Below are 27,578 nucleotides of genomic sequence, written 5' to 3'. Positions count from 1 at the left end.
ATTATTATTATTATTATTATTTGAAATGAATACATGAAGCTGAATAGAGTGAATAGGGGAAAATAAGAAAGAAAGCGAAACTTAAGCTGATGCAGGAACAACATCCACATGATGAACAGTCAAGGGCATAGTGATATAATAATTTATAGTCGCTATAAACATTTTTAATATACTGTGATTAATTTTTTCTTTACTGAAGATATTCCATGTACAATTCAAGTAAGCATGATGTGTGCTGTTTTAAGAAAATAAAAAGTGACTAGGTTGTGTGCTGCAGCCTGGCATACATCCCAAAGTGTTTTACTCCTCTTATACCACAGCATTCTGGCAACTATTAGAATATACAATTCATTAATGAACAAAATGTCATACTTTTAACCATTTACAGTTACATTTAACGTTGTGGAATGTTTGCGAGACAAGGTAGTTCCTGTTAGCACTTACAGTCGTGGTAATAAGTTTACATACATCTCCAAAATGTTAATAATTTAAAATAAATAAATAAGCGGGATCATAAAAACTGCATTTTGTTTTTTTATTTAGTTCTGCCCTGAACACGCTATTTCACATAACACATGTTTACATATAGTCCACAAGACACAATACTAACTGAATTTACACAAATGAACCAGTTCAAAAGTTTACATACCCTTGATTCTTAATACAGTGTGTCGTATTACTGTGTTTGTATATGTGAGAGTTGTTCATGAGTCCCTTGTTTGTCCTGACCAGTTAATCTGCCCACTGTTCTTCAGAAAAATCCTCCAGGTCCTGCACATTCTTTACTTTTCCAGCACCTTCTGCATATTTGACCCCTTTCCAACAGCGGCTATATGATGTTGAGATCCATCTTTTCACACTGATTACGACCGAGGGACTCGTACACAACTATTACAAAAGGTGCAAACATTCACTGATGCTCAAGAAGGTAACATGATACATTAAGAGCCAGGGCGGTGTAAACTTTTGAACAGGACACGTTACAAACAGATTTTTTTGCAGACTCACCGTAGCCGATGGTGGGCAGACCCAGGTGCTTCATGCGGTTCTTCACCAGTTCGGAGAGCTCCTGTCTCTCTGAGCGTCTGTAGAGGTTGAGGCGCTGTTGGTTGATGCGTTCAGCACGGCTCGGGGGCTTTGTGCTCTTCCTGCTTAGCCTCCGTGCCCACTGCATGCTCTTCTTCCTTAGCAGTGGATGTTCTGATTGGTCGCTGCCTGTCGAGTGCCTATGGGCCGTTTTCTCTTTCCAGGACTCGCGCCGGTCCCGTGGGTCCTCACACTCGTCCACGTTTACAGACACCTGAGACTGCTCACCAACATAAGAAGAATCAATGGTTCATTATTATAGTTTGACGGGTATTTTTTTAAATTAGAATTATGTTTTTTAGAAGCACTGAGAAGCAAAACGGGGCTGCATTTATACCATTGGAAAACTTCAAATACTAAGTCTCAATCAATCGAGCTCCAAAAACTAGGGGGATGTACTGTATACTGTTTTTGTATTAGGAAATGTACCCAAGTAGCCTACATATCAGAAAATCATATCTACAAGTTTGAAGCTTAAATCTGACTTGTTTGCCTTCAGGAGTTGTTGTATCCGAGCTGTGTGATAAAAGAAACACATCATCAATCTCTGGCTGCAGATTCTCAAATAAAACACTGTCAGGAGGCGTGTTAATGTTTAGCCAAGCGAAGGACCAGCTTTTGTTCGAACTGAGAGAGCTAATGAAGCCTGATTCATCTGCTTAGACACTAATCGCAGTGTGGTTGTCAATGAAGTAATAAAAATGCCACCAGTGAAATCGGGACGAATTATTTAGAGTTGGCCTCACTGTAGGGAAAAACTGGCCATCACTGGCTGAGAAAATTGGAAATATGAAATATTGCAGATTGAACAAAAGAAATCACACCACTCTTTCCTCCAAGCAGGAATATTTAGCTCATTATTTTATCAAGTATCTCAGAGTACTTCTTGATAAATGGATAAGATAAACATCCTAAAGCATAGCTAAAGCTAAGAATTGTAACACGCTGGGTAATAAGACAAACTTATCACACACTTTCAACTAAGGTGGATAAATTGCTAAATGCTACATTAGAGGGTATGAATGATTACAGTGGAAAAACATCAGATCACAGTTGTAGTGGCAATCCACATCAAGTAGTCATACAAGGGGGCAGAATAAAAAATGTAGTAGCTCTTTAAGCTGTACCTCTGACGATGAGAACATGTGGGACTCGGTGCGGTACAAGCCGATGGGGATTTCAGCGCTGGAGGAACAGAGCTTCTGAAAAAGCCTTCCATATGTCCGGATCCATAGGTCTTCCTCTGTTACCTTCATCTGTTCCACCAGAGACAGTGAGTTCGATTAGTATGTGCGGTAAGCAGCTTAGGCATTTCTCTTGTAGAACTGATTCGTGTCTAATATCTTATAATATAATTTTATATTACAGCAGACAAAAACAATCATGATTTATGACTTATAATATTATGGGACTGGTATAATATCCAATACATTAAGTGTTGTGTGTGTGTGTGTGTGTGTGTGCGTGTGCGTGTGTGTGCGCACGTGCGTGCGTGCGTGTGTGTGTGCGCGCTTACCATACAGAGGTAGCCGGAGCCTGGGGTAGTGTCTAGCCCAAGCAAGAGTCTAGCAATAGGAATCATGTAGTCCTTAACAAAAGACTAGAAGAAACAACGGGAGGAAGGGAACAAAGCTCAGAAGGCGCACATGAACCACAGAAAATCAATATCATTCCTCTGTCTGAATGCCTGAGTACCACAAAACTCATTGAAACCTGAAATCAGCTCGAAAACTTGAATCCAAGCCAAAACACATTCTGATGTTAAAAGACCAACCCTCAAGAGGGATAATGTGTACTCCCGTGAAGGGGGGTTGGTGGGTAAAAATACAGTGAACAGTAAAATAAATAAAAAATAAAAAAACACATAATGGGGAAACTCATTTCAAGGGACAATGTCATAATATTCAATATTTTTGAAACTCGTTTCCACGGTACCCTGCAGTGGATCTGATCTTGTAATGGGTTTTTCCCAAAAACGAGTGGTCCCCACCCATACCCCTCAAACGGTGATGCCGAGCCCACTGTGGTGTCGAGCAGAGCCAAGCTTAGAGGTGTAGTGTGTGTTCAGAAAAACAGCCCACCTGGTAGAGGAGTGTATCCAGCATACTGATACTAAACACCCTGCCTGCAGCAAACGGGAGGCGGAACATGAATGCAAGATTAGAGCCCTTATCTCTCTCGATCTGAAAAAAGATCATAATAAGTCAAGTTATGCCACAGTCAAAGGTCAAGCTGTTCCTTTAAGTGTTCACACAGAAAAGTCTTCAAGACAGAGTTATGTCTGGCCATATCATGCCTGTCTTGTTTTTAATTCACTTTATACATTGGTATATATAAACATGTATTGATAATATTTATACAACAGTTAGGTCCGGTCCACTAAATTGATTATTCGAGCAGTGTTCCGAGAGTGCCTATATTCCCCATAAACACAGTGGGACGTTTCACTGTGTGTATCACTCCGCTCATCTGTGTTCGCCATGAGATGGCAAACGAAACTTTTCAGGATTAAAATATGAACGCTCATCAGATGAAGATGAAAAAGAAGAAGGGAAGCCAATTTAACTGGAAGCACTTTAACAGGAACGTACATATCAATGTGCACTAGCTAGCTAGCTAGTCGATGTGATATAAAGTGATTTCTAGCTTCTTCGGGATCTATCACTATTACTATTAAAGCTAGCAGAGCAAAAATAAACTGAGCACATGGCCATATTGTAAATAATCTGGCAAGACGAGAAAATGTGCTTTGTTGGTGATGAGATTTTACCTTCTCTAATTTGGAGAGAGCCAGGGAGTAGCAGTCTTTGGCTCGAAACTGCATGAACCTCATATTAGAGGGATGAGTTAGTTCAGTGATAATACTGAGACTTGGAAACAACCTAAAGACAGAGAGAGAAATTAAAATAAATAGTGCGTAGACGTATAGACATAGATGCTCCTTATTTGTGCTGTTATGTGATTAAAGAAAACGACTTGCCTAAACATGGTCTGAACGTTGACAATAGTTTTAGCATCAGCCATGTAGTCCTCCTCTGCGCTCATAGTGCTTTCCTTATCCACCACTACTAGGTTATCAGCGTAAATAATCCCACACTGCAGCAGATTATCCAAACTACAAAAACAATTCAGCATATATTCATATTAGGGTGTGGCTATTTCATTCTGAAGGATGTGTATGATTCCCATATGCCTGAATGAAATAAGTGGCAAACCACGAGTACCTACTTGTCTATGGTGCCGGCCATAAAGTACACCATGGGGAAACAGCAGATGGCCTCCAGAAAATGATTATCTGGCCTAGAGGAGGAAAAAGAGCAGCTTGAGCAATATAATCCACCATCCCTGCTCTGTGAGTGCCAAGGTAGCACCTGGTCCTTGCAGAGCTGGGTCTAGTTTATACGAACATGTGACAGCATTCGAGTGTTGCTATGGAAATTCTGGAGAGTGCAGGGAAAGCAAACTGTCACGCTCTAGAGACGACGGAATTTAATGAGCATCATATTGTGTTGTGAAATGTTCCACTTTGCATCAGCAACATGCTGCCAAATAACAATGTGAAAAAATACTGAGTGGGAGCCATTACAGCTAATCCACTGAGGGCCCTGCATACCTCGGTGCAAGTCTAATTAAAACCATTCCTCACACTTTTCCCCCAATTTTCTCCCTCAATTGTGGTGACTTAGCAACTTAGCAACTGGGGAGGATGAAGTATCTGACAAATGTATGGGGAGAGGTGCAGCTTACTGCAGAACAGCTGTCCTTCAAGACACATGAAGCCAACCAGCCACATGTTTTCCAACTGCTGCCCATGCTGTGTCACAGGGCAGAACATTCGAGAAAAACAATAGGTTACTGACTGTAACCCTGGTTCTCTGAAACATCAAGTGGAGAGATCCATCTATGGGAGTGCCCAACACACTCACAGTAAGGCCCTGTAAGCTAGGGGATGGTCACCTAGATAGGTGGTGCTTGACGCCTCCCATAATGACGTGCCTGGTAACACCATGCACAAAGGTGACAGTGGTACGCAGGGGGAACATGAAATACATGCTGGTGACATGAATAACCGAAGTCTGACAGCCCAAGCTTCATCATAGAGAAGAGGGCTTAAGAGAGGACAGAGTGAGCTACCAGGGACAGAGTGAGCTATCGGGGTCCTAGTGACATCGAGCTGGTAGTATCTGACAAATGTATGGGGAGAGGTGCAGCTTGCTGCAGAGCAGATGTCCTGCAGTGAGACTCCCCGAAACAGAGCCCACGAGGTAGCCATGCCCCTAGTAGAGTGTGCTCCGAGGCCCTCTGGAGGCTGCACTCCCTTTGATTCATATGCCAAAGTAATACCTTTCACAAGCCAATGGGATAGGCATTGCTTAGAAATGGGGCAAGGACACCTTTAGGGATAAAATTCGGGTTGGGCCTAAGAAAAAACTTTTCCACTGAGAGAGAATTTAGTGCAGGAGGCATGAACAGAGAGTGCATGTAAATCACAGATACGTTTGGCTGAAGCCAGGGCCAGGAGTAAAACTGTGTTCAAGGACAGAAGCTTAGGGGAAATGTCCCCCAGGGGCTCAAAAGGCTGTTGGGACAGAGCCTCCAGAGCGATGAGTGCCCTTCATGAACCGGCGAACAAGGGGGTGTTGACCCACTGTTGTGCCATCGAACCTAACATGGCATGCAGCAATAGCCACTAGGTAGACCTAAGTAGCGGGAAAGGATTTACCATTACGTCCATAAGGTCATGCAAAAAACATCAAATATCTGAAACCGAACACTGATACGCTATCAGGCATCACCCATCGCATCATTCCTCGAACACACGCTACTTACAATCATATAGGAAATGTGTGGAGGAGGCCCTAGCACTCTGTATGGTGGTGACCACATGTGGAGGGAGCACCAATGCATTCAGGTTTTCCCTCTCACGGGCCAAGCCCAGAAGCCCACCCTGTCTGGGAGGGACCATGGTATGGCACCTTGTGCATGTGCTTGACCATGGCACTGCCACTATAATGAGGGTCAGGCTCTGAACTCTCACCTGGCTATGGTGGGGGCTACTAAGCAAAGGGGAGGGAATGCGTAGAGCAGCATGATGGGCCACGGATAGGTCAGTTCGTCAACGTCGAGGGGTGCGTCCCTGTCCCTTAGTGAGAAGAACATAGGACGATGCATGTTTTTGTGCGAGGCGAAGCGATCAATGGCAGCCTGACCAAATCCTCCCACAATAAGTCCACTACTTGCGGGTGGATGCGCCAGTCTCCATAGAGTGGGTTCCCGCCTCCGCACACAGACAAAACACTCTCGGACTAAATGAGAGACTGGAAGGAAGAACTGTGAATTCGCAATGAATGCCTTGGTAGGCAAAACGAAGGAATTTCCTGTGCGGGGGATAACTGCTTACGTGGAAAAAAGCATCTTTCAGATCGACTGAGAGCCGGCATATTCTTAACCACCTTAACCTCCCCAGCAGTGTTTCATGTGCTTGGCACACGTGGGGATGACCGGGAGGAGTTGTTTTCTCGGGCCGGAAGGGGGTTCCAGGAGTTTCCCATCGTAAACACCCCTCTCCTGGTCAGTAGCACCTTGCACGGCCGGCCATTCGATATTTGAGGCAATATCTCGCTCACAAAACTCAAACAGGACGGACTGAGGTAAGGCCACGGGAACATTAGCCTGGGGTGTTAAAGAAGATGGAGCTGGGAATTTGAACCCCCAACCCCAAAGGTGTGAGGCAGATGTGTTAACCACTAAGCCCCACATGTTAATTATTTAAATCTAAAATCAGTGCTGAAGAAACTGCACTTAGGTACTGATTTCACATTTATCAGTGTAATTATTTATAGTCTAAAAAACTAATATGAAAAATAAACAACAGTCAAAGCTAAAAAGTTGGGAGAATTTAAACCAAGTCTGGTTCTACAGTTTTTCAGTCTAATTTAAGAGACAGATGTTTTCTTACGGATTGTCTAATAGCAGCACGATGGGGTTGAGCTCCTTCCTGGGTCTGTAATAAGCACGCAGTGGAACGATGAAATTGTACAAGCCGTTTCCAGCCGTTTCAGCAGAGACAATGATCAGCTTGTTCTTGAAACCGTATGCCTTGGCGTCTTCAAAACTGTTATGGCGGCAACCCTGAGAGAAAGTGATTGAGAATCTACAGTGTGCCTAATAATAATATTATTATTATTCCATTTGAACATTTAAGAGTTAACACTTTGAAGATTTGAAAGGAGCAGCTTGTAATTATTTGATTCGTTTCTTGCCTGTTGGGCAAACTGCAATGAAAACATGTACAGTATGTGCTTTACCCTTCTTCCAGTCGACACCCACCATGAGACAAACTATGCTTTTAAGGGAAAGAAGCAGTGCTGTGTGGCTGGGGGCGGGGCCAATTTTTTGTTTTTAATCAAAGAAACTAGTGAGACTCACTGTATTCCTATAATTCAATAACAGATTTCAAATATTAGCTTCTCTTAGAAATCCTGTGCTTAATATAGGTTTATAAATTTTTTCACTGTACAAAATGTACCTTTAAGCATTATTCCATTTGAACATTTAAGCTCAGAGAAGTATGTTTTGCTAGAATAGTTCTGGGAACCTTGTCTAGTCGCAGACAGCAAAATGGAGCTTTCTCTTGTAGGAGGTGGCACAGTGTTGGTGAACTCCCGATGTATGGTGAGTTTGGAGGATATCCTTTGACATATCTTAAAACAGAAGGACAGCTCAGTTAGTGCAGAAAGAAAACATACTCTGTCATTGTTTTAAAAGACTTATTTGTACCACTTTGCTAGATTACAACTGAAACGAAATCCACCAACAAGACAAATGACCTGTTACAGAGTTTGCTACAGTATTTTAGTGCTGGGAAGAAGAATGATGATGGTGCAAAAAAGTAAAAACTGTTCATACGCCCAGGTTCTTCAGTTGAACGAGTGCTTAAATCAGCACCAACTTTTAATCTCTCTAGCAGTCTAGGAAAGATGGATAGTTTGGTATTGTTTATTGAGTTGTTATGGTCTACATTACCTACATTATGTCTTTAATGGGAGCCTATTGAAAGAAAACAAGAAAATAAAGTTAAAAATGAGATCCTGTAGGCTGATTAGTTTTCCCTTTATAATGACAGCTACAACAAGTTTGTAGCTTCTCACTTACTACTCGTACATGTCACAATATTAAGATTGTACTAGTTTTCTGTAAATAAAGTCACGATACAATAATACCACAATTTGTGAAGCAAGCATGAAAAACAAGACAATAAAACTCAGAGAAACTTACTCAGACATTGCAGATGCCATGCTAAGAAACTAAGAGCTGTGACTGATGGCCTGAATGAATCTACAGTCAGAAAGAAATCAGCCCCAGCCATTCTGTTTCTTTTTCTTACAACAATTGGTGATGCTATTGCTCTTCGTTCCACAAAACTAATCTGACTTGAAGCATAGGTTTGCTTCAGAAACTGACATGATGCGAATGGCAAAACTGAAATCCTGTACTGATTTATTTATTTTTAATATAGACAGGCTTAGCAGAGCTTGCACATTTACCCCTGCTGTCCCTGTTGCTAACATCTTTGTACTTCCTTAAACCACTGAATAGATAAGGGTGCATAAAAACTAATACATTACATGGCGAAAAGTATATGGACACCGGATCATCACTCCCAAATTGTGGTTCTTCCCCAAACTGTTACCACAATGTTAGAAGCACACAATTGTATAGAATTTCTTTGTATGCTGTAGCATTACATTTCCCCTACATTGGAACTAAGAGGCCCAGGCATGTTCCAGCATGTCAATGCCCCTGTGCACAAAGCAATCTCCACGAAGACATGATTTGCCAAGGTTGGAGTCTAAGAACTCTACCACAACCCCCCTAAACACCTTTGGTATGAACTGGAACGCTGACTGTACCCCAGGCCTACTCACCCAACATCAGTGCCTGACCTCACTATGCTCGTGTCTGAATGAACACAAATCCCAACAGTTACGCCCCAAAATCTAGTGGAAGTCTAGTATCAGTAAAGGGGGGACTAAATCTGGAACGAGATGTTCAACAAGCACGTATAGGTGTGATGCCCAGATCTCCACAAACTTTTGGCCATAGTGTTTTTTTGAAAACATTTTTTAAAATCAGTTTTGGGTGACAACATTGGGTATAAATGGTGATGAAAGTATACCTCAGCATCCACTATGTATAAGTTACACCTATGCATATTGTTTAGTTATTAATCTTATAGCATATTATTCAGGAAATACAGTTAATTACTAGGTACTACAGAGAAATGAGTATGAACGTGTAGTTAAGTGAGAGAGAAGTGTACATCTGTTCTTGAGAGTTTAAGTGGTTTGTCTCTCCATGAGAACGTTTAGGTTTTTACCACTAGAGAGCGCTACTGACACGTTAACCAGATTGTCGAGCCCAATATGCTAGGACTTTGGGTGAATCCTCCTTACATCAAAGAGCAGTGATAAGCAGAAAAGTGTGTGTGTGTGTGTGTGTGTGTGTGTGTGCACTGACCCTGTTTGAGGTAAACCTACACTGTGAGTGCTGTATAGCGTGACTGCAGCATGGATGGCTTCTATTATTCATTCTGCAGTGTGCAGCTCTTAAAGGCATGGTTTAGCAATAAAAAAATCACATCGAACACAATTTTCCTTTCAACCCAAATGCAGTCGATCAGCAGAGACATGGTGTCTGATTTTTGCTCCTTTAGTTTGCACTGAAGCTGAGAGATGGAAGTCGATATAAGATTTCAGTCTGTATTTACAAACTTTAAACAGTTTCAGATTACAACTATATTATCCTCTACACAATAATCTTTCCATGTTTTATCATTTTATGCAGCATAAAACCGTATTGGCTTAAGGAAAAAGTGATTCCAGCCAGCTGCCCCATTAATGTTATAACATTCAGTTACATTTTCATTATAAATTACAGTCAAAATGTATCCTAAATCATTTAGGCAAATAGGTGAAATTAGTGAACAACTAAATACAGGTTGAGGCAGGTTTACAGTGTGTGAGCTTTCAGGAAAAATGTGAGTGCTAAAGACGTCATTTACTTGTTACTTATTTTAGCCTTGTAAATAATTACTTAAATGCTTTTCGATAAAGATGTTTGGTGGCATAACATCCTACATAATTAATATAAATAGGACAATGTACAGCAGGAAGATCTATTTTTACACATAGTGATAACATCATATTGTCTTCAGCCATTTAATTTGGGTTCTTTCCATAATTAAGGGTTTGGAGCTTCCTAAAGGGGTTCCAGGAAGGCCTTATAGTTTAGATTTAACCTTTCATATTGAACATCCAGTGTCTTGCATAAGTATTCACTCTATTTGAATTGAATTGACTTAATTTGGATTATATGCCATGAAAATCAATATGGTTTGCAAAATTATTTACATAATTATTTGCTTAATCATCCACCCCCATCGCTGTGAAACCCCTAAATTAGTGTCCAGCAGTCACCATCAGAAGTCACATAATTAGTCAAATGGAGTCCACTGGTGTGCAATCAAAATGTCACATTATCTATAAATACAGCTGTTCTTGGCAGGCCCAAGAAATCCACAGCTCAGGTGGGAGAAACTTTTCAGAGGACAACCACAGCCCAGATACTCCCCAAAGCTGGGCTTTATGAAAGAGTTTCAAGCCATGTGAAATCCTGTTTGCGAATCGCCAAAAGCCAAGCTTGGAGGCTCAGCAAACATGTGGGAAAAGGTTTTCTAGTTTGTTGAGACCAAAACTTAACTGTGTGGCCTTGGGACAAAGTGCTAACCCTGACCCTAATACCATGTGAACACCATAGTCTCAGTGAAGCATGATGGTGGTAGTATCATGTTGAGAGTTTCTGGTTGCTTCTATGAATAATCCTCTCTTCACCCAACGGGGTGAATACTTACACAATCACAACTTTTTCATTTGTAAATAATTGTGCAAACTGTTGATACTGCTTTTCCCCTCACTATTATAAGCTATTTTGAGTAGATTTGTGACATATAATCTCCACTTCAGTTCCAGGTTATAACACTACAAAAAGTTGAGTATTTATACAAGATACAGTATGTAAACAGCATTACTCACTCTGGGGCAGGCACTCCTTCCTCGTCTGATTGGTTGGTCTCGTCCTCGGAGGGGTCACTCAGGAGGTCACAGGGCAGGATGGCAGTGGAGTCAGCCAGCTCCAGTACAGGGGCGATGCTGGGCCGCCGGCTGCCTGCTCCGTTCTCTGTGGGCAGTGCCAGTTTGCTGCTGTCACCTGCGGGCTCAGGGTTCTGCAGATCTATGGCCACAGTGCCTGTGGAGGGATATGATGATGAGAGAGAGAACATAGACACTAAGAGGACAGGAAGAGAAGATTAAGATTCTGGATGAGATCTGCCCTACTACTGTGTATACAGAAAGATGATGAAGTACACAAATGGGAAAACAGGCTACAAGCACTAAATGGTTCTACTGCTTTGGGTGTGAACTTGTGTTTTGTTGATAAATATGTAGATCACACCGTGTCGGTCGAGTGAAAATGATTTGGATCAATAGTCCTAAAATGAATTTGGCTGTACAAAAAAAAAGGTTCTAAGCAGATGCATGAAACTGCATGGCTAGCTCTTTAAACATGCAAATAGAATAGTCATCATGATCACCTATACATATAACAAATTGGATAGACATTTAAAAATGCTTTCTGGTGAAAGTGTGCTCATAGTAGATTGAACTACCTTCAGACAGAAAGCTGACCATGCCTGAAATGACTAGCAAAAGATTTTAAAAAACAAAACAAAACAGAAAAAGTACAGATTTGCATAAATGTAAACATTTATACAGACATCATAGACCAGTGGCTTTCAATGCCCATCCTGAGAACCTGCACTTTCTTGTGTTTTCCCTCTTGCCCTAATTGGATGGGTCATGTATATACCTAGAGGGAGCAAGTATATACCAAGAGTGAACTACAAAAATGTGCAGTTCACTGGGCAAGCAGGACTGAGAACCACTGTCAAAGTCCAATGTCTCATGATGCCGTCGCCTCTAACGTTAAGGAAGCCGCATGCACAGACTTACCATATGAAGTAGACTGATCGACTTTACCAAGTCAAAGAAAAAGAAACAATGAAAGAAAATCATCAGCCACACCATCTGACCACTCATGCAAATTTCAAGCAAACACCAGGGGGAAAAAAACTGTTTAAATAACCACATATCTTGCAATTATGCTACAAATATTAACAGTTCTCTCATGTGGGCTTTTAGGTTTGCACTTACAGGGTCACAGGTGGTACTTCTGCAAAACGAACTGATTTAACTGCAGACCTAAATATCGCTTGGAATCCTAGTTATATACATGAGGAGTTCCCACTCATTCTGCTCACTGGTGCAACACATCCCTCTAATGATCCTAATTAGCTATTAAGTAAGTGTCTGGGTAGAAATATGGCACGGAACAGATGGATAACCAGAACATGCTGGCTGTGCACAGGTCCACACGTCTGTCAAAGTGACAATGGCAAATTAGGTCATTTGAGCTCAACAACAAATAACCGCCTGGATTGGTTACATTTACTTTCCAGTTCTAGCCTGGTGAAGTGATAGCACTGGCTATAATCTATTAGACCTCACACGCTGTAATTATTGTGACCAAAATGTATAGATAATCACTGCGCGTGTTCCTGAAGTGGCTAAAATCACCGCAGGCCCCTCCCCACTTGCCGCCTGATCATGGTACACTCCATTGGAGGAGACATCATTTGACTGGGTGTGCTTATTTGCATGCCACAGGGCTCTGCACTCACCCATGCTGGCTATGATGCTCTGCACGGGGAGCCGAGAGGGGGCGTCATACAGACCGCTGACTAGCAGGCCCTTGCTGTGCTTCTCTTCCTGTTTAAAGATGAAGGCGGAGTTCTCCTCTTTGGTGATGTTGATGTAGTAGCAGGTGTCTGTGGCGGCCATGATGTGGCGGGGCCCAGGGTTGAGCAGGATGCTTTTATTCTCTTCTCTCTTTACGCCAATTAGGCAAACTCCATATCTGAGAGAAATTGGACACACACACAGAATTGAAACTTTTTAGTACTGTATCTGTAGCTAGAAACAAGTTCCCCCTATTTCAGTTCCCATAATGCACTTGTGCCTTGATCTGTGAGCACTTACGCCAGCACAATTGAGTTTCATTACATTTCTATTAGCGATGAAATATGGTTTAACAATTTTATCATACATGGACAGCACATGCATCATTAAATTGTAAAATTGAACAGTTTTTTTAATTGACTAGGCTTATTGCCGCATTGCAAAGTCATACATTTTTAACAGATCTAACAGATGTTTCAGCAATCAAAATCCACTTACTTTTTATGCGCATGAAAAGAGGCGTAAGTAAAACTTTTCCCATCGTACTCTCCAAAAAATTTGCTGTCCATGAGGCGGATGTGGTAAACTTCATTACCCGAGCAGCGTCCGTATGTTCTCTGCCACTGCTCTGGAGACGTCTGTCCCTCTCTGTAACAGCAACACCACAAGAGATTACACTGGAAAATGGACTAGAATATGAAAATACAACCATATCTACAGTATGTGCTCTTTTTTTTCTATTTTTATCTGAGATAAAAAAAAATAAAAAATTCCAACATAAATGCTAATGCTGCTAATATGAAATGATATTGAGCTAAACTGGTTCCATTACAATTACAACCGAAGCTGTAAAACTGTACTTGAAGCAATCATTTCATTAACATTCTTCCTGCAATATTTATTTCTGTGGCTGAATCCCAAATTCAGTATATAATGCACCATGCTCTCTAGCGCTGAACAAAATCGTTCAGCGCTACAGAGCATAGTGCATTATATACTGAATTTGCAGATGCAGCTCAGCGAAAATAGGAGTTACTCTTACAACCTTGAAGTTGACCATGTTCCTATAACATCATGTCTTGAAGTGTTATCATGTCTTATTCCTGTTACACCACAGCAATTTGCTCACACTAACAATGTTTATTCATTAAAGAATGACATACTGTACTTGCATTTAATGTTGTGAAATTTCAGCGAAACAAGTTAGATCCTGTTATCCCTTCTGTTATAGCCTTTCAGAGTTCTTTCACACAGTAAATGTTAAGCAGAAAGCTTCACCATATTAACAGTCATTGTGTAAAAGGAATGTAACAGGCCAACACAGCAGCTAGGATGCTATGAGTACTGCGAGCATCCTTTTATGTTATGCCTCACTGTTCATAAATAAATAAACACGTTAAATCATTTTTGTGTTCATTTTATACATGATGAATGGTTTTAATCTCCTCACCACCTTCAGCCCTTGCTCAGATATAAAAATCTGATCATGTGTAAGGAGTAACCCAGTGCACAAGCAATGCTAGCTTTTTCAGCAGTTACTCTCATACTCTTGCTGAGGTAGTTATTATCTGAGTGACTACTTTTTCATTCAATGAAAAATATAATTTTTTTAAACTATTAAGTAACTACTTTTACTTCTAGGTGTCTACCCAAGGTGGTGGGGAACAGGCAGCATTATAAAATTGAATTACGCTAACTTGTCCATAGCCTTAATTGATAGTTACGTACTTGCTAAATGTCCAGCTCAAGAACTTCAGCTGTGCAATCAGTCCATCTCATTCTCACAAATGATCACTGATCCATTAATGGAATTGCTCCATTCACTCAGACAAATAATTGCTTGTAAGAGTCCCAGAGAGGTAAAATATTATCAAGAATCGTTATGCTTCATTACAAGTTTTAATTGAATCTAATGAGCTTGTAGCTTGTCATTATTTGTCAGGCAGGTCTGTCATGGATGGTATGGATGAAATCTATATATAATCAACACTTAGACAGGAAAAATAGGAGACATTTCATAGCACTATGACTTTATTCTGTGCCTCTGCATACACAGCAAAATCCCCAGTGTGCTATTAATCCTCACATTCGACATGTGTCCAGTTGGATTCAAATACAATGAGAAGTGTAGGTGTTAATACAAGTGCAGTGGCACTAGACTGAGTGGACAGTAGATCAAGCTTTCCTCACTAATTGCTTTTTTTCTTTGACATTAGTTCACGGAAAACATCATTCCTCTTCAATTATACGGTGCAACCAAGGTGCCTTTATCTTTTAATTAAAATAGTTGGAGAACATGAGAAACATGAGAATAAAGAGTGCCTGATTGGAAGAAATTCAAATCACTGCAGATATACTCACTGTCCACGTGAAGTATGGACCAGAAGTGTAACCAGTGTAGACGTGGCTGGACACACACAGTTCAGAGCCAGCATGGCATACTTGAACTCCTCTTCACACACCACGTGATCTAATACACAAACCACACACACACACACACACAACACTTACACACTCTTCACGGTGTAAATGCACAAAAAAACACAACAATCTCAAGATATCACAGTCATGATTATCAGCATCTTGCAATCGATAAATAACTCTGTTTAGTTTTTTTCCTCCTGCTGTGGCTGACAAATAAGACCATAAATGAAAAATCCCTTTAATACATTAATAAATTACTACAACTTTGGAAGGCAGAAAAACTCACCAGCAAACTTCACATGGAATTTATTTTCAGGTTTAAGGATCTGTACGTAGAGAGGACAGTTTGGGGCGAAGTCCTTCACTGCCCAGGCTCTTAGGATAGTCTGATGGTCCTAAAGGCCAAGTGAGGACAATGTTACATTCGATGTGTTTGTAAACACCACCTACAACAACACTGCATTTTTTTTTTCTTAAATCTGGGATTATTTGCTGTCTGGAAATAAGCTATAAACTTTAAAGCTAATGCTTTAGATTTGCTGAGTGCCTTTTAACACCCATCAAGAGGAAGTATTCTCGCTAAGTACAACTGGCACTGTCACGACTAGAGCTGTTCCCTGGACCCTAGTTTGACAGCACTTAAAGAAGTGTCTCATTCATAAATGTCCATAAATGGACATAAATGTCTCATTAATGGTTCTACTATCATATTTTCACACTTTGGAATTTATGGAAGAGTAACATACACTAATGTATGTGTCTTTATCTGGTTTACTCATATGCACACAACTTAGAGATGGACAACTTGGAGAGAACCGAAAAATTGAGGGTGTGATTGTATTTTAGTTGAATGCGTGCAAAAACATGTGTTGTCCTAACAGCAGTAAAATGCTTGTAAGGAAGTTGAATACAACAATTTGGCAAAACACCCATACAAGCTTAATATCCTTAAGAACTGCACTTTGAACATCTTTGAATGCAGGTATGGCATAACAGAGGGATATGTGGCATGTGCTAGGCTACAAGATGAATATTATTATTATTATTACAAACATACAGGAAAGCTATTTTCACTGGGTTAATAATGAATTGTTACAAATAGACTAATACATGGAGGATCATACTGCTGAGCTTATAATGAATTGTTACAAATAGCCTAATACAGGAAACGCAACAAACACGCAGACTAACATAATTCTGTTTTCTTTTCTGACATAATATTAGAAAAATAACCAACAATCATACTGAGACTGTCCCCAACCAAGAAACCAAGACCATATCATTGTCCCAAACAATGATAGCCATCACAATACCCATCCCTAGTCATGTCAGCTGTTATACCAGTCACATATAGCATTCATTAACAAGTAGTCATACTGTATGAGTGTGTGTGTGTGTGTGTGTGTGTGTGTGTGTGGTAATAATGAGAAGTATGATTACAGCTGCAGTGCGGTCCACTTCATTCCTGCTGCTGAGGATAAAGCAGGCTTCTGCATCATCCATCCTACAGAAACACAACATGAGCATTATCACTCACTAAAATACACATTCAATTAAAGAATAAAATACTCATCACCTTAATTATTACATGCATTCAAGAAAACAGCAGGGAGTGCTTTCATAGGTCGAAAAAAATAGCTAAACAACCAGGTGCTGTGTTGTAGAGATTGTGTTATCACCCCAAAGTTCTTTTCTCATACCAACACATCCCGGAGTGTTTTATTCCTTTTTATATCACAGTACTTAGCCAATGATTTGACACGTGCTTTTGATCTATTTATACTCACTCACTCTCTCACATTCAGTAACCGCTTTATCCTAAGAAGTTTCGTGGTGGATCCAGAGCCTATCTTGATAACGCTGGCCATGACGCATGAATACACCCTGAAATCACTTGCCAGTCCATTGCAGGGCATCATGCACACACATTCACTCCTAGAGGCAAATGATCTAAGCCAATCTGCCTACTGGCAGGTTTTTTAAAAGCAGGAGGAAACCCTAGAACCCATGAGGACACAGGAAGAACATGTGAAACTCCACACAGACAGTAACATTTACATTTTATGGCATTTTGGCAGACACCATTATCCAGAGTGAGTTACATTTATCACATTTATTCAGGTTTGAGGGCCTTGGTCAAGGGCACAGCAGTAGCACCTTGCAGTAGCACCTTGCAGTAGCACCTTGCAGTAGCACCTTGCAGTAGCACCTTGCAGTAGCACCTTGCAGTAGCACCTTGCAGTAGCACCTTGCAGTAGCACCTTGCAGTAGCACCTTGCAGTAGCACCTTGCAGTAGCACCTTGCAGTAGCACCTTGCAGTAGCACCTTGCAGTAGCACCTTGCAGTAGCACCTTGCAGTGCTGGGATTTGAGCCCATACCTTCTGAGCAGAAATCCAACACCTTCACCACTGAACTACCACTTCCCCAACATGATGCCAGCAGCAATTCATGTCATTAAACACTTGTTCTCTCACTAGCCCTTCTTTTTTCTCTCACTTGTCATTTTACAGAGAAACCTCTGTGCAGGAGACTTTGCCTTGTCAGAAAACCTAAAGGAACAGCTTGATCTCTTGCTATTGCAAACAGCTGACACTGGAGACTTAGATCTTATATCTCACAGAAAACCTCATCATATCAGCAACTGCACATTTTTGTATCCATTTATATGGAACATCCTCCATACAAGTCCCTGCATAAGCTGTTTCTGTAGAAATAAAAACTCATTAGAACAAGCACATTCATATTAATCTGTGCTTTGCCTTGCAGCCAGAAGTACTGTTTGAGCTATGTTCTTATAGAAAATGAATGAAAAAAATAAATAAATACAAATAAAAAAAGAAAGTGAGAATATCTTGAATGCAGACAGATTTATCTATTATGTCCTATTTTAAGATTACCATAAACCAAATATAAGATTATTAAACTTTTTATATTGAATTAAAAAAATGTTTTTAATTAATTTTGCTCATTTTAAGCATTTATTTTATAGAAAGAAGCAAACTTAAAGCTTTAAATTAGTAAAAATGTCTTAAAATAGGTTTAATAATCTATATTATATTTGGTTTATTGTAACCTTATAATATAGGAAATACTAGATAAATGTGACTATATTCAAGATATTTTCACTTGTTAAGTTGCCAGTTTTTGCAGTTCAAGTTCTGACCAATCAGATTCGCACTTCTGTATAATCATTATTAATTTCATCAGAAAATATTTAGAAATAATCAGAGAGTTGTTCAGAATCACTATCTGCTCATGATGTGAAAATATCGATCAAGTCTAATCACACAGGAGTGCCTGAGAAAACAGTGATAAAAATGTAACAGCCTATAGAGAGAGCACATCTCACACCCATTTAATCTCCCGAGGGGTGAGAGGAATCGGCGTGACACAGCTGTACACTCTGCTCCCTGCTATTCGTGCAATTGCTGTCAGAAAGAACGGCATTACCAAGATTAACTGTGATCGAAAAGTTTTAAGACAACCTCCTGCAGCATCATTCTCGCTTCACCCATACGGCCTGTGACAGGATTGATCTTACTGAGCAAAGGTCTCTTACTTTCTAAAACGTACAGCATGCATGTCAATGGGAATTCTTCAAGCTCAGAAAAAGGAAATGGCTTTTGGGCTTTGGGGAAAGAATACATCTATTACCCTGACAGAAATACAACTGCTTCATGGATTCAGTGAAACGTGTGAAATTAACCTACCCACCGACTCACGTTTTGACACTAACTCTCTTTTATTCTCATTATGTTTAATCTGTCAGAGTATTTGTAGATTTGTTTTCCTTCGCCAGGTTTTCCAAGTCTGTTTCAAATTGTATGTTCTTTGAATTCTTTAATAAACACTATACATGAATCCAGAGAATAGCTCCCAGTACTGATACTGTAGCAGAGCTGGAATAAAACTGGGAATAGTTCAATGATTCTAGTATACTAAATATTAACCAGTGTGACTTCTATAGCAAAAGGTTTATGCGATTGCATGGAATTGCATGGAATGATTTAGCTGAAGGCAGCTCATCAGATCACAGACTAGCTACCAGGCTAGCATGATTAGTTCAGAAAGGGGAGAGGTTTCACAGACGTTCATAGATTTTTCATTTAATTTGCACAGCAGTCAAGTCTCCTGGTTTACCTGTTTTTTTTTTGGTTTTTTTTGCAATGTCACAGTTGGGAATTCGATCTCACATTTTGAAGCATACCAATTTAGCTTCAGCCGGCGTAAATGGCCAATTCCAGCTGTTGAGTTAAAGCTCATAATGGGCACAGTTAAAGCTCATAACCGGCAGTTAAACAGAATAGATACGCAACAAACAGGTTGGACTGATTACACTGAAAAAAAAGCTCATTGAATTTACTTCATTCAAATGCGTACATCGGTTGCACCTGATTGACTTGAGTTACATTAACATAAATTGTTTTCGTACATCCAACATGATTCGATCAGAAAGCCATATAATAGGAAGACATATATTAGCAAGGCTAATAATAATTTTAAGTGGATGCAAATACTTCAGGTTTTGTCCACTGAATACATAATTATCTTAATAAACTTACTAAGTGCACCAAATGATCAGACCTGAGACCGTCATCATTTAGAAGACAGATTTTCTCATCAAATAATACTTCAGACCAAATGATCAGACCTGAGACGGTCATCATTTAGAAAACAGATTTCCTCATCAAATAATACTTCAAACCTAATGATAGACATTATCCCATTGTGAAGTTAATACTGAAGAAAACTGCAGTACCTAAAATAGAGTTTCATTTAATGCTCTTTAGTGATGCACTGGCTAGATGAGCCTGTCAACCATTTATCTCCACCTGCATTTCCAAATCTACAAGTACAATCTGAAGTCTAGAGTTGGGCTGAATCTTACGTAACCCCAAAAACATTGATACAACATCAAAATGTACTGGAAAAGCATAAAAAAATTTCAAAACCTTAGAATTACTGTCTGTCATGAATTTGACAGAAACGTATTCATGCTATGTGCCGTGTATGTTATTTAAATGTGTTATTTATGGAAATATTTCATATGTAAAATGAGCAGTGAGTCTCACTTGGCTCTCATGAGATCCTGGTCCTTCAGTGCAGAGCCCTGCAGGTAGATGACTCTCTGAGACCACAGAGGAATCTGCAGCACTCGCCTCACTTGGATGTCTATCTCTGTGGGGCAGAGGATGACCACGTAGTAATCCTGTAAAAAAAACAACCCAAAGCATGTTAAGGTACTCTTTAAGGGCCCTAGAGAAGTAATTAGCTATAAGAATACAGGTTCATATCAGAGGGCAAGTTTACAGTACATACGTTATTTGGCTGCCATTCACATACAATCTGTTAAGAATAATAGGGCAGTGGTGGCTCGACGTTTAAGGCTTTGGGTTACTGATTCGAAGGATGTTTATGTAGTTAGTGTGTTGTTTTATGTAGCGCCATGGTGCTAGAGGAACATTGTTTCATTTCACTGTGTACTGTACCAGCTGTATATGGTTGAAATGACAATAAAACCACTTGAACTTCAACTAAAATATACATACTAAAGCGACAGAAACCAGCCCTTGTTCTCTTTAGAATCAGTCTCACATTCACAGACTCGCATTGTTCTCATTCTTATGGTAACGTTGATACTAAATGCTGTTCCACACATCCATAGAAATTTGGATTTGGTTAACGAATGAAAATGAACAGGAATATGCCACGTTTAGGGTGCAGCTAAAAAGTTCATTCAAATGTGCATGCAGAAACAAACATGATATCTACAGTTATATTCACTTCATAAAACTTGACCTTTGAACAGAAGCTGTTAAAAGCAGGCTGTTTAGATCCGACAGCTACAAAGAAATTAGGCTAAATGCGCACTACAAGTGCAGATGAGCATCGTAAATAACAACTTTTATCTGCATCCCTGACACAGAGCTCTGCTGTCTTAATGAAACACTTGTGTTGAGTGACTCGTTCTCTCCATATAAATTACACTTCTTTAAGAGTTCAGCTTGCAACAGATTAGCATCATGCTCAAGTTTTCTTTATAATCAGGGTTCCCACTCCAAGTCAAACGTAAAATTCCATGACCTTTCCCTGACTTTCCCTGACCAAAATCTTGAATTTCCATGACCTACTTTACGAAGAATTGTACGATGTATTGCCTGGGTACTGAGCAGAAAAAAACTAACTATTTCAACCCATTAAATCTGTAAGCTCGATTTCCTGGTTAACAGACATTTTCAGTGCAAAACTTAGTTTTCATTGCTTAAAAAGAACATATACTAATCTTTACACCTCATAAACAAAATGGTCCTAATAAAACAAAATATATTTCTTTAATGGAAATAAAACCAATTCATTTACAAGGTACCATGAGCCATTTTAAGTACATTTTTAACCCATAACACCATGTCACATTCAGCAAATGAGCACACTGTAAAAAAAAGAAAAAAAAGGAAATAGAAAAGACTGATATAATATATATATATATATATATATATATATATATATATATATATATATATATATATATATATATATATAGTAATTTCATTTATTCTAATATCAACAGTATTATTAAGGCTGCATCACTTACACTACACAATTTCTATAAATAAATTCAAACTTGCTTGACAGCAATGGGTTTGACTAATTTACCTGTAGTCTGGGATGCGCATAAAACTCATTGAGGAAGTCCATGAGGAGGTCGATTTTGAGTGAACTGACACAAAGCACCACATGTTTTTCAGTCTGAGCTCGATGTCTGCTGTAGTTACCGCCTGATTTCTGCCTCTCCATCCACAGGTACGCTAGCTCCTCAAACTGTGCAGAAAGACATCAATAGACAACAACAACAAATGAAGCCACTATGTCCTACTCATATTATAGAACTGTTATGTTAACACACAAACAACTACCAAACTTTAACTCCAACCGCATGTGAAATGGTCTTACTTGTAATGGCAGTACTACAAGAGCCACACATATCATTATGACCACCAGTAGCTGAGAGGGCCAGATCTTCGGTGTGACGTCTCCATAGCCCACAGTTGAGAAGGTGACGATGCAGAAATAGAGCGAATCAAACAGGGAAAGATTCTTCCCTGCTCGCTCTAGGTGTTGAATCCCACAGGCTCTAAATATTTTTTAAATGAAGCAAAACCAAAAACTTCTCACCATTAAAAATGATTACAGTGATAATATCAGTGGGCTGACATTTGTCATTTCAGTCAGCAGTAAAAATGCAAAAACTCAAAAACTTTCAAACCTTCCAGAAAAATAAAGGTAACCATACTCGGATCAAATGTTCAACTCCTATGAGTGATTCACAAATAATACTGTGCTAATGAACTGAACTCACATAAATTAACATTACTGATTATTACTATGAAGAACAGTATTACTGTTTGCACAGTTGTATTAAAGTTTTTTGGTTTTTTAAAAGAAATCTTGATAAAGATTTGCATGAATTACTTTGAGAGTGAAAATCCTCATTGCAGCATTGCTGCATTTAAAAATAAAAAAGAAACATGGAGATGAAAATGTCAAATGTACACTGGTATTGGGTAGGTGACTACAAGTGACACTGAGTTATAAAATATATAAGCCAATCATGTTCCAGTATGCAAATGAAGGCCATCAAAAATGTTTCTTGTCTTCTTGTTTCTTGATTTAACAGGAAAAGCAGTAGACGTGTGTAGAGCTGGGGACTTTTTCTAATTTGAATATTCATAGACTCTGGGTTTCTTGATGAGTGTATAAGTGTAGGCGCTTCTGTACCTTTTTCTGTACCTTTTGTCTAATGAAATATTCATAGAAACATCAATCAGTGTCTTATTTAAAAGGGAAAAAAATAACAGGTGATTTTGCAATCAGAGATCTGACTGTAGCAGGTGGGTGCGTGGTTTGGCGGAAGTCTACAGTGTGAGGGAAGTGTCTGGAAGACAAGCTAATGACTAACGTGGCATGCTTAAGCCCTGTTGCTCCTAAAACAATGAATGTGGCCTTGATTTCTCTCTCAATGTCTCTTTCTTCTCTAAAGAAGAAACTTTATTTGCTTTTCCCTCACTTTACATTATTGTCTGTGTAGAACACCAAGGTTCATGAGCAACAATAAAAAAGCATGTGCAATCTCACCCAGGATCTGCTGTGTTCTCCGTCACTGCTACACTGACATAACAAAGGAGTTGCTACCTGAGAAGAATGTAATGGATCAGAGGATCATCGCGCTTACCCGGTGAAGACCAGGCAAAGCAGCGTGCAGATGAGGATGAGCACCTGGTTAAACATGGCAGAGTGTGTGCGCTGGATGGCACGGTGAAGATCATTCTACAGGAGAGAAACAGCTTGATCACAGGGTTCCTGATATTGTACAACTGTTTAGCAAGAATCTGACCTTGGCTATAAACATAATTATACTGACATGATCTATCTATACCAGTGATATTCAACTAAATTTGGAAAGGTCCAGTTACATAAAATTTCCTGCTTACAAAGGTCTGGATAAGTAACTACCATGACGCAATGATGTCAACAGACAACAGAGGACTATTACTGAGTAGTTTATGGCTGTAAATAAGACAATTAGAAGTGGCTATGTTTTATTTTGCACCAGCACACCAAATGACCACTTTTGACTAGCAGGAAGGACTCTGAAATAGAGGAGCACATAGTTGTTTTTTAAATTATGTTCAAGCTTCCACAGTTATTATTGTCCCTGATCGTTATATTTTCTAACACATATCTTCCTATGTTAATGAACATGGTCTTTCATTGTCCTGTATTTCGTCTTTATACATTCTTCTTTTGACATTTTTTAAGCAAGTCATGTCATCAGTTCATAAGTCCAACCAGAAAGGGCTGTGGCTCAGGTGGTAGAGCAGGCTGTCCAGTAATTGTCGGGTTGGCGGTTCGATTCCCAACTCCAAATGCCAAAGTATCCTTGTGCAAGACGTTGAACCTCAAGTTGCTCCCAATGGCAAGCTAGCACCTGGCATGGTAGCTCTGCTGCCATTGGTGTGTGAACGGTGAATGAGAAACGCTTTGTAGTACCACTAAGGTTAAAAAGCATTATATAAGTGCAGGCCATTTGCCATAAATAAATAAAAAACCTTTTCTGCAGCTCTGTTTCCCATACTAGTCTGTGGTCTAAATAATTGACATCGGCTCTGCTACAGTATTTTCTCTGCCAGTTGATGAGCCCTGGTCTACACCATATCAACATCTACACAACAAAAGGTAAATGATTAATTTATAGACATTTATTTACACTTCTAATAATAAGCTATATTTCGTTTATGAATGCTATGGAAAAATCTGACTATTTAAATTATAAAACAAAATTATCATGCTTTCTTCTGACTTGAAGACAATAAAACATGAAACTGTAAAACAGTTCTCCAACTGGTGTTCCTCACTTTGATAAATCTTTGAGCAGCATCTCACAACTGTTGTGCCAAAAAAGCTCAATATTTGGCCTGTTTCCGTGCGAGCTGTGCCCTAACATCACTTTACATTTTAAGTCAGTTTTTCTTGACACCTCTTAAACAACTCAAATGCTAAGTATAATTTGTCTGATTGATATCTGACCTGTGCTGTTTAGTACAATCCACAGTTGTATAATTCAAAATAGTACATACTCCCTGCCAAGTTCTTCTTGGCCATTTGACCCGACCATCTGCCAGGAGAAAGGATGTTGGCATGTACGCAACTTCTGATTATTGATGACTCATTGTTAAATTACCATGCTACATATTATGTACAGCTTCCTGAACTGCTCTGACTGGAGATGGCATTAGACAGCAATTGTTTTTCCACCAGATATTTTTAATTAAATGCTTATCCATTAGTTGATTCTGCTGATTACTTACGATCATGTTCTCCAGTGCCGACTTGGCAAGCCAGCAGTTCAGGAATACTGGGACAAATATGTTCCTCCATGAGGGCCAAAAGATCTGAAAGAAAGTCAGTATGTAAATGAAAGAAAGCTATTTAAACAGTGCAATTTGAGAAATTAAAAAAATGCAATTTGTGAATTGGGTTAGGAATGTCCATTAGTGATCAATACATAAGTTATATTTAAAACCTTAGTCTCCCAGGACTTACGTTCCCCACCAGCTTCACAGTAGATAATAATTCAGATCGACTAAACAATGTTTATGCTTTAAGATAAATAGGCTGGGACTTTAAGGCTTTAAAATGTGGGATATATAAAAAAATCTTTTGGATTTTATAATGAAAGCAAATTAGCCACTTACCGTAATTATGAATGGCACTGTATTGATCATCTCAAGGATGAAGGAAATTTGGAAAATCTGCTCAAAAATGTTTCCCTGAAACAAACAATTACCCAAATAATCAGAGACTGAAAGGGTCTGGTCCCTTCTAATGCAAAACACTCATTCCTTCATTAGTAAAGTCCTGGCCGCCATTACTGATTCCCATTACGCTGTTAGTGTAACATAATCTTGTTATACTGAAAGGCTAATGTCTTGTTGATTTGAAAGACTATTACAATTTATCCCTTGAGCAGAATATTATCTGTTAATCATAAAACAGGAAGAATGAAAAAGTAATGGCCATATGTCTCAACACTGAAGGCCAGATGCACTAAACTGAAGTTATTTCATATGTAATGATTCTGTGAAAAAATCTTGTGTGTTGTGTATGAAAATGGCATACAAGGCTAAAACAAAGCAGTACAGGCCAGGTGCATTGGGATATATTTGAATTGCAAGTGTGAGAACAGGAATCTAAGGCTACAGTAGGTATAGCTTCACCAAAACTCGTCACTTAAAGAAAAAGAAAAGGACTAGGTGATATGTTTCCAATCTGTGTCAGTTATAGCCTCAATTTCCTGTTCATGGCTGACAGGACTGGAATCTGATGTGGTCTTCTGCTGTTGCAAACAAGATTTGATGTTCTGGGCATTCAGAAATGTGTTTCTGCTCACCACGTTTGTTGGTTATTTGAGTTCCCATAGACTTCCTGTGAACTCAAACCTGTCTTCCCGTTCTCCTCTGACATCTCAAATCAATCAGGCGTTTCTGTCCACTGAGCTTGCTGCTCACTGGATGTTTTTCTGTTTTTCACACCGTTCTTTGTAAACTCGATAAACTGCTGTGTGTGAAAATCCCAGAACATCAGGAGTTTCTGAGATCACAGTTTTCTCCATTCTGATGTTTGATATGAACATTACCTGAGGCCTCTTGACCTGTATCTGCATGATTTTATGTATTGTGCTGCTGACACATGATTGACCTGTAGTTTTATTACATTAAAGAGCAGGTGTACAGGTGTTCCTATATACTGGACAAAATTTGAAATAATATGAGGTCAATTTTAGGACCCTGGTGACAAAGCTATTCAAAACTATATGGACAAAACTATAAATTAACTACATTAAACGAAACCAAACTCTGATCTGGCAGTCCTGGGGTCATAGATACAATACACAGTCAAACGTTTGTGGATATCTGACCAACTGTTGTCACAAAGTTGGAAGCACACAACTGTATAGAATGTCACTGTATGATGTAAAATTACAATTTCCCTTCACCGGAACGTAGAGGTCTGATAATATTCCAGCAAGACAATGTGCATCATGCACAGCATGTGCCAGTGCACAAAGCAAGGTTCCATGAGGACATGGTTTGTCAAAGAGTGTAAGAACTTGAGTGTCCTGCACAGAGTCCTGACCTCAACCCCACTGAACACCTTTAGGATGAATTGGAATTTCAACTGCACCCCAGGCCTCCTCGCCTGACATCAGAACCTGATCTCACTAATGGTCTTGTGGCTTAATGAACACAAATCCCCACAGCCACGCTCCAAACTCTATCAGAAAGCCTTCAAAGACGAGTGGAGATTATTATAAGTGCAAAGAGGAATTCAGTGTGGAATGAGATGTTCAAAAAGCACATATGGGTGTGATGGTCAAGTGTCCACATATTTTTAGACATAGAGTGTACATCAATTTCTTCACATCTAACCAAAAATGTTAAACATAATTTAAGTTAAACAGTATTATTGTACACTTATGTGAAGCAGATTATTTAACAAGCACTTTATTAACACATTATCTTTTGGTCGTGAATCGTGCTTTTTAGTCCCAAGCTTTGATAGGTTGACCATATCCACCACTTTACTGCGGTTTTTAAATTGTTTTAATATGCACCTCACACAGAGCATATAGTAGATGCCATGTGCATTT

At 39.5% G+C, this 27,578-nt stretch overlaps 1 protein-coding gene across 5 annotated transcripts in view; it reads right to left on the bottom strand.

Moving 5' to 3' along the window:
- The window catches only part of kcnt1b (potassium sodium-activated channel subfamily T member 1b), a 96,494-nt gene that overhangs the window by 6,527 nt on the left and 62,389 nt on the right, over window positions 1-27,578 (bottom strand). For all 5 annotated transcript variants that reach the window (XR_008393201.1, XM_017452517.3, XM_017452519.3 and 2 more), the window contains 21 exons: window positions 25,624-25,698; window positions 25,237-25,320; window positions 23,601-23,695; window positions 22,322-22,502; window positions 22,025-22,189; window positions 20,443-20,579; window positions 16,809-16,872; window positions 15,655-15,763; window positions 15,306-15,414; window positions 13,443-13,592; window positions 12,887-13,122; window positions 11,181-11,394; window positions 7,685-7,790; window positions 7,046-7,218; window positions 4,315-4,386; window positions 4,067-4,201; window positions 3,857-3,968; window positions 3,168-3,269; window positions 2,603-2,686; window positions 2,214-2,342; window positions 1,009-1,306 (listed from right to left, as the gene is read on the bottom strand). Coding sequence is in view for 4 of the 5 variants with exons in the window: in XM_017452517.3 (XP_017308006.2) it covers window positions 1,009-1,306; window positions 2,214-2,342; window positions 2,603-2,686; window positions 3,168-3,269; window positions 3,857-3,968; window positions 4,067-4,201; window positions 4,315-4,386; window positions 7,046-7,218; window positions 7,685-7,790; window positions 11,181-11,394; window positions 12,887-13,122; window positions 13,443-13,592; window positions 15,306-15,414; window positions 15,655-15,763; window positions 16,809-16,872; window positions 20,443-20,579; window positions 22,025-22,189; window positions 22,322-22,502; window positions 23,601-23,695; window positions 25,237-25,320; window positions 25,624-25,698 (2,830 nt within the window). In the remaining variant the exon portion in view is untranslated. The remainder of the gene's footprint in view (window positions 1-1,008; window positions 1,307-2,213; window positions 2,343-2,602; window positions 2,687-3,167; window positions 3,270-3,856; window positions 3,969-4,066; window positions 4,202-4,314; window positions 4,387-7,045; window positions 7,219-7,684; window positions 7,791-11,180; window positions 11,395-12,886; window positions 13,123-13,442; window positions 13,593-15,305; window positions 15,415-15,654; window positions 15,764-16,808; window positions 16,873-20,442; window positions 20,580-22,024; window positions 22,190-22,321; window positions 22,503-23,600; window positions 23,696-25,236; window positions 25,321-25,623; window positions 25,699-27,578) is intronic.

The sequence above is a fragment of the Ictalurus punctatus genome, chromosome 22, assembly GCF_001660625.3.
Source record: "Ictalurus punctatus breed USDA103 chromosome 22, Coco_2.0, whole genome shotgun sequence".
Lineage (NCBI taxonomy): Eukaryota > Metazoa > Chordata > Actinopteri > Siluriformes > Ictaluridae > Ictalurus > Ictalurus punctatus.
Note: the sequence above shows the minus strand (reverse complement) of the source record. Positions and strands in the feature narration are given on the sequence as shown.